General features: G+C 32.9%; 1 protein-coding gene across 2 annotated transcripts; it reads left to right on the top strand.

Annotated features, from left to right (window-relative positions):
* The first annotated feature begins 4,075 nt into the window (after positions 1-4,075).
* On the top strand, positions 4,076-7,483 carry LOC21388668 (ras-related protein Rab7). Of its 2 annotated transcripts, XM_024161651.1 has the most exons (8): positions 4,076-4,090; positions 4,208-4,246; positions 4,343-4,369; positions 5,086-5,185; positions 5,270-5,416; positions 6,169-6,249; positions 6,490-6,635; positions 7,402-7,483. In XM_024161651.1, the coding sequence occupies exons 3-8, from the start codon at positions 4,362-4,364 to the stop codon at positions 7,463-7,465; spliced, it is 546 nt and encodes a 181-aa protein (XP_024017419.1). In that variant the 5' UTR covers positions 4,076-4,090; positions 4,208-4,246; positions 4,343-4,361; the 3' UTR covers positions 7,466-7,483. The 2 variants fall into 2 exon arrangements, with proteins under 2 accessions (XP_024017419.1, XP_024017414.1); XM_024161646.1 differs by lacking the exon at positions 4,076-4,090 and having other exon boundaries at positions 4,129-4,246.
* The last annotated feature ends 253 nt before the right edge of the window (positions 7,484-7,736 follow it).

Raw genomic sequence — 7,736 nt, 5'->3', positions numbered from 1 at the left:
ACTGTAGCAAAACTCGAATTCTAAACTCAAATTAGTGAAATGAACGGGGTCTAAAAAAATCAGGCACAGGTGTGATTAGTACACTTGTCAAAGCTAAACACAAATTCTACAAAATTAAAAGAACCAAACTCAAAAGTACTAAAAAGAATACTTTTTAAAACTTGTTGATGTGACAAATAGACACCATGATTCAAGAGCACCACAAAAATAAATAGGATATTCTGCACATTTATCCTTTTATTTGTGGGGGATTTGACAACCCGTTAAATTTTTAATCAATCAATCTTGTTACGATTTTTTTTATCAGATTTAAGGATTGAGAGGTATAGAGCTGAGAGGTATAGAGCTGAGAGTTTGTTGTCACGACTCTAAAGATGAGACTGTAATTATTGAAATTTAATAACAAAAAATCAACTTAATTAAATTAGATTAATTAACAAAAACCCTAAAAATAAATACGTAAATATCAAAATATGTTGTTCCGGAGTTTTTTTTACAAATAATATTAAAATAGTCCGTAATATTCAAAATTAATACAACACTACGATAATGCCGACCAATACAAATCATATACAGGAATATAGTACAACTTTAGAATTAAAACTGTAAAATCAAAGATGAAACAAGCCACCTCATATCTTGAGCCTTCAATCCGTTGGCATCAGCTTACCATGCAGCAAATCAAACGGCTAACTCTGGAGGGGAAAAACATTTAAAATAGGGGTGAGCCGAATGCTTAGTAGGAAGGAAACATGGTACGACAATAAGATAAGAATATGGACGATAATTACAGTAACTGAAATATCGATTTAAAACTGTGGCACATGTAAGAGAAATCAGCTCAAACCCGTGAGTCTTAGTAGATGCCATCAAACGCAAAATGGGTTGATAGCCCAGTATCTCAAAACTCCTCTAAAATGTCATATCATTTTCAAATTCATTTCAAAGTGATAGGACATCTATCACCCTTGTAATCCACAAAATACTAGATATTTGTATTTATGTTTCAACGCTAGAACACCCTAGAAAAAGGAGGATAAAAGAAATATAAAGATCTTATGCTAGTAGGTTGAAATGCTTTGTCAAAATACCGACACATCATTTAGTGTAAGTGCAAGGCCAAATCACCACTCACGTTGTGGAGTGGCCCGTATGGGTTTCGAGACCTGCCCCAAATGATATGATTTCTATATCCCGATCTCTATGGCCATCATGCTTAATTAATGAATTGGCTGTTTAAACGCTTACATGGACAACGTTTACAAACTTACATATATCATGCTCGAATTATTTCAATTCGAGACTTAATCTTTTCCTAAAATTTACTTTCGAGAACCATGATTCACAAAAGCGCACATGATACATATACATATTCTTTTTTGTGAATCGTTTAGAAATCTCAACATCGAGGAATCTGACTTTTTCACTATAAGGTGAAAATCCATAACGTATCTCTAAAAGGGGAGAGGAATACAACCTCATGCTTATATAAGGTTAAAACTCAAGAAGTATGGAAAATTTTAACTAAAAATCAAGTTTTCAAAAGTTTTTGGGCGGAAACAAGTGTCACTGGTCCGGTGGTGTGTAGCTTGGTCTCCCGGTGCTGGCGACCAGTGATGTTCCGCAGACAGAAACAGCTCACCATTTTGGCGAGGAACAATGCTGGAAACCTGTATTTTGAATGGATTTTGAAATAAACTCATAGAGAATTACTTTAAACAATTCTTTAGACACCAAATCAGGGTTGGAGGACCAAAACCTACATGTAATCCACCATACTTCTTCATAAACCAGGTTCAAAACCATTACACATCAAGAAAATCAGATTTAAGAATTCAAACCTCTAAAATTCAGATTTTCAACTAGTTCAAGAGAAATTCCAAGTTATCAAGAGGTGTTCATCAATTTCCTTCTCATCAATAATAAGTTTTAATCAAAGTAAGAGAAGAATTCAAATTTAAACCCAATGAGGAGAAAAAGAGGAAAAACCCTACCTCAGAAATAGAAGCATCTTCCTCAGAATTTCTTTGGGGGCTTTGCATCTCGACATCGTCAATCACCACCACCGGAGATGGCGGCTCATGGCCTGGGAGCTCCGGTGAGCTACCAGGTATGACGAATTTCCATATTCAATATGAGTTTTATCTCATTCTCCTCTTCGTTGTGAACTCATAGAAACAAGAATCACTCAATTCCAATCAAGAATGAGTGAGTTATTGAATTTTGAAATTGAAAAAATTTTAGAAGTTTGGAGAGAGAGAGTTCGGTGAAGGAGAGAGAAAAATCGAGAGGGAGAGGGAGAAAGAGCACGTGGAAGAGAGGGAGAAGGGGAAAATAAATAGGAAAAAGAGAAAAGAAAGAAAAGAAAGAAAATGAAAATGAAAAAGAAAAAATGAGCTTGAGTTTGCTGTGCAAATGTGATAATTAAACTTCAAAGCCCAATCTAATTAAAATATGAAGTGGCCCATAATTCTTGTTCTGAAAAATTAGCTACCAACACTTTAAACCGTTCGAGGTACAGAAGCGTCAATTTCAAAAAAAATATTTTTAAAGGAGAAAAAGTCATTTATGTGATAAATATAACTGAAAATTTTTCACTAATATTGTATTAATTAACACTGACCATCAGATTAAATTAATTAATCTCAATTAATTTGACCGGGTGTTACGTTTGTGTTACGTTTTGAAGTGAGATGTTGAAATTTTCAATGAAACATGTTTTTTGGTCACCAATTTAACACAATCATCAACAAAATGAGACACATTGCAACTGCTTCACAAGTTTAGGAGACACAAATTGTTAAACCACCTTGTTCATTTATATTTTTTGAGTTATGGTGATTTAAGTTTAGATCTTATTTTGAGTTAATATGTATATTTGAGTATGGTTTGAGTTGGGACTCTAATTTGAGTTTGTGTTTGGATGTGCACATTTTGAGTTATGGTTTGAATTGAGAACTTATTTGAGTTTGTGTTTGGGTGTGTCAAAACTTGAATTTGTATTTGGATAATATTTTAATTAAAAGTCAATGGTGATGGAAAATTTTAATAGGGTATATGGGTGGGGTTTTATTCGTCTCTTTGTTGTGAACGCATAGAAAAAAAAATTCATCTCAATCGGAATTAAAACGAAAGAGTTATAACATTTTTAAGAATAGAAAAAATATTGTCAATTAATTTGAGTTTGAGTTTAGGAACTTGAGTTGAATGGAGAACTTGAACTTAAATTTTAGCTTTAAACTTAAGTTAAAACTCAAGTTCGAACTCAAACTACAAAATAATATAAACTTAAATAAAATTGTAACTTTAGTTCAACTTTTTTTTGAGTTTAGTCGTAAATGAACAAACTCTGTAATTTCGAGGGGCAAATGTGCGGATAACCAAAATAAATAAATAAATAAATAAAGCTCTTCCTATGTATATTGATGCAGACCCCATAAATCAACAAAATAACAAAATAGTCCCTAGATCAGCCGAAATTAATTGAAAACGGCAAAAACCATTCATAACTGTCCAACCTGTCAACCAAAACAAAAAATATGTGTACGATGAGGCAAGCACGACAGGCACGATCCTAATCGGAGAGTAATAGTCAATGAAATACTTTACACAATTTACTATTTTATTTAATTTTTTACATTATTTACTAATTATTGTTTGAAGAATCCCGTTTTTAAATAAGAGCTAAGCTGGCGGGTAAAGTTGGTTCTGGTTGGCAGAATTCACATGCTTTCACTTGTAATCATTTAATCAAAACAGCTAAAGAGAAAAATCGAAAAAAAGAAGGAAAAAAGGAGCTTAAAGAAAAATACGTAAACCAAAAAAGTTGGAACATCAACGAGAAGAAGGAGAAAAACAGAAGAAGAATCACGAACCACCTTGAAAAATATAGATACATACATAAACATATATATATATATATATATGTAGTGTGTGTGTGTATATATATACATTATATGGCCTACCCGTTATGCCTTTATATATGATGATCTAACTTTTTTGCTGAAAAAACTTTCCCAAAAGTTTCTATTCGATTGGATTCTTGGAAACAAAATAAAAGCTTTGATTGAGAGCATCTGGAGTTAAGAAAGTGAGAATAGCTTTTTTTTTTTCTCTCTCTCTCTCTCTCCTTTTCTTCTTCCTCGTCTATTGTTTATTAAATAGAGCTCCTTTTGATCTTCCATTCCATGGACTTTTCTATGAAAAGAAGAACTCTTCTTAAGGTTATCGTCCTTGGGGATAGTGGGTACGTGTTACTTTTTTTTATTTCCATTTTTATTCTTGTATTTTTCTGGAATATTCTGAAGTTCTTTTTTTTTTTTTTGTCTGTTTTGATTTTCAGGGTGGGGAAGACTTCTTTAATGAATCAGTATCCTTTACATTCTTGGATATATTTTTTTCTGCATTTTGTAGATGTTATGTCATCTTCTTCTATTACTTAATCATATGCATTGAAGTTTTTAAGGAGAGAATTTGATGAACAATGTAGTGGTTATGTTCACATTCATGTGTAAAATGGTTATTTTGGCAATTCCCAAATGAGACAATAATTAGGGGACTTAAAAAGATATAAAAAGTTACAATGGACCATTATAAAATTTGGTGATTTTGATCATTATAGTTCTATTATTATTTGATCATGCCTAGTACTTCTAATGTGATGAAAGAAAGTTTGTCCTTTTTGTTAATTACTATCACCCCATAAAAGGGAAAAAAAAAATGATTAGTAAGGAATTCTTACTCTTTACATGTTCTTGAGCTCCTCTGGAATTCAAACAAAAATAGTAGTAATTTGTAAGATGATGATGTCCCTCACAAAGAAAGGAATGACAAAAAATAAAAATAAAAAATCAAGTCATTTGCTTTTCTTCTGAATTCAGACTATTGATTCCTTCTGTGGGTGCTTAGCTAGCCATATATATATACGCATATATACATATATATTTATATACACAAATATTTTGCAATTTCACAAGGAAATGAAAACTAGAAAACAATAATAACAATTAAAAAAAAAAGATTTTAGAGCTATCTGAATTTGTAGAGTTTAGCACCATTCAAGTGCATCCTTAAATGCTTGTTCAGATATGTGTATAAAAAGTTCAGTCAACAGTATAAGCCTACAATAGGTGCTGATTTTATGACAAAGGAACTACAGACTGATGACAAATTGGTGACTTTGCAAGTGAGAAGTATTAAGTTATAACACCCTAAAGAAAATACATAATTATTCTAATCTGAAGTTGATTTTATTTCTGCGAATTTACAGATTTGGGACACAGCAGGCCAAGAAAGGTTCCAAAGCCTTGGTTCTGCATTTTACAGAGGAGCAGATTGTTGTATTCTTGTATATGATGTGAATGTTCCTAAGTCATTTGAGACTCTCCATAATTGGCATGAAGAATTTCTCAAACAGGTCAGTTTCAAAGTCATTTTTCACATCATTTGGTTACAGGGTTTAATTGGTTTTACATGGCCATGAAGAATGTTTAGTTTCATTACCGAATGAAAGCTGTTATTAAAACTGAAATAACTACCAATATTTGACTTCTGAGTCTAATGCCTATCTTCCTGTTTCTGCCTTTAAGCATACATTGTGAATCTTTATTTTGAGACACGGATTTTTAGTCGGTTATGATGAGCAAAAAATGATAAACCTGGTAAACTATTTAGGATTTTCCATCCACGTCAAGTATGTTGAATCAAGATGAGAGTCTGATAACCACTGATGGTGGTCACATAGCAACAAAGGGATGATCGCTCCGCGGCTTTCTCTCCCATCTGTCAAACATTTGATTCTTTGCGTGCACTTTTTCGTTTGAAATAGTGAGGTTGCGTGTTTGACATAGTTGAACCTCTAAAATGGTATGGTTGATTAGAGTGTCGACTGGTCTCCTTTTCATTCCACCTGTAGTCCCAATAGATTCTAAAAGTGACGTTAAGTGGGGCAACTAGACATTACCGATTCTTTGAAAAAAGAAAGAAAAAAAAAAGATGAGTCTAATATCTCATGTCACATCTCTTAAGTTATTCACCTGGTCTTAATTCCAATTGTCGACACTTCATTGTTGATTTTCAGGCATTCCAATTGTTATCTGCATTTTATCTGCATTCCTTGTGGTCACCTTGTCTTATTCCAATAGCTGACACTTGGATGTTGATTTTCAGGCAGATCCAGCGGACCCCGAGATCTTTCCCTTTGTGTTAGTCGGAAACAAGGTGGACATAGATGGCGGACACAGCCGAATGGTATGGATACTAGCACTTAGTGAACACTGAGTCCGTTTAGTTCGCCGATTTTAGTTTTTAATTCGAATTGATACGTGATTTTTTTTACTGTAGTAAAAAAGTTAAATCTGATTATTTTCTAAAACTTTTTACTGTAGCAAAACTTAAATTCTAAATTCGAATCGGTAAAATGAACGAGGTCTGAAAGTTTTCTAAGCTTTTGATCTTGAACTGAAATTTAAAAGCACCCTTGATGTGCAGGTTTCTGAGAGAAGAGCTAGGGAATGGTGCGCATCCAAGGGAAACATACCTTACTTTGAGACCTCGGCGAAGGAGAATCACAACGTCGATGAAGCGTTCCTATGTGCAGCGAAAACTTCGCTAGCCAATGAACACCAACAAGACATGTAAGCTTCACACCTTTCGGGACCCTTCTTTTTATGCCATTTTTGCCTTCTTTTAGATGTTCAATGTTTCTTGGTTCCTTTTTACATGGAAGTCATGAACTATAATGAATGGTGGTGATGTCCACCACTGTTCCATTTCTGCATCAAGAATTCTTGCTAATTCACGATATAAATGGAAACGCATTTGAACAGTGAATTAATTCTTTAATGAAAGGAAAAATTATGGTGATGTCCACCACTGTTCCATTTCTGCATCAAGAATTCTTGCTAATTCACTATATAAATAGAAACGCATTTGAACAGTGAATTAATTCTTTAATGAAAGGGAAAATTATGAGCGCGTTTGGAATTCGTTTTAAAATGATATTATTTTTTGTATGAAAATGAAAATGAAAACGTTTTCAATCTCAGACATAAATTATTTTTAAAAATGCGTTTAGTAGTTTTATCAAGAGATTATTTTCAGTGTAAAAAAACTCATTAATGTCTCTCTTTCTCTCTCTACTCGAGAGAGGAGAAAACGAAAACAAAAAATAAAAAACGACTAAAAGTCGTTTTTCATTTCTCTTTTATTTTACACTAAACTAAAAAATCGTTTTTATTTCTGTTTTTTATTTTTATTGCGCCAAACGTCATTTTAGAAATGTTATTATTATTATTTTTTTTTAAAAACGTGAAAAATAAAAACGGGATCAATTACTGTTTAGTAATTTGGAAAAGGGTCTTTCTAACCAGATTTTTGTACCTCTGTTGAATGTTGTTCCAGTTACTACCAAGGTATCTCCGAAACCGTTTCGGAGCCAGAACCAAGAGGAGGCTGTGCGTGCTAAATATTTGCTGACCAATAACTGGACCTATCTAATTGTGGACTCTTAAATTGCTAATCTTGTTCTAATTTGTTCATTCTTTCGGACAAATTGTATCGTTAATCTCTTGTCGATTAGCAACCGCCATGTAAGACGGTTAATTTTATTTTTTGTTAACCTTAAAATGCAAGATGATCTTGTTAAAGTATAAAATTATTGTTAGCTCACCTCCTAACAGTTTAAACTTTTAGGATGGGTTGGTAAACTAATATGGTATCAGAACAGGAGGTCCTGA

The sequence above is a fragment of the Morus notabilis genome, unplaced genomic scaffold, assembly GCF_000414095.1.
Source record: "Morus notabilis unplaced genomic scaffold, ASM41409v2 Scaffold785, whole genome shotgun sequence".
Taxonomy (NCBI): Eukaryota; Viridiplantae; Streptophyta; class Magnoliopsida; order Rosales; family Moraceae; genus Morus; species Morus notabilis.
Note: the sequence above shows the minus strand (reverse complement) of the source record. Positions and strands in the feature narration are given on the sequence as shown.

Bases quoted from the DNA above. Each gene is read 5' to 3' on its own strand.
- LOC21388668 (XM_024161646.1), top strand. From the start codon at position 4,188: ATGGACTTTTCTATGAAAAGAAGAACTCTTCTTAAGGTTATCGTCCTT. The intron at 5,417-6,168 runs GTCAGTTTCAAA...GTTGATTTTCAG, and splicing joins ATGAAGAATTTCTCAAACAG to GCAGATCCAGCGGACCCCGA. The intron at 6,636-7,401 runs GTAAGCTTCACA...ATGTTGTTCCAG, and splicing joins AATGAACACCAACAAGACAT to TTACTACCAAGGTATCTCCG.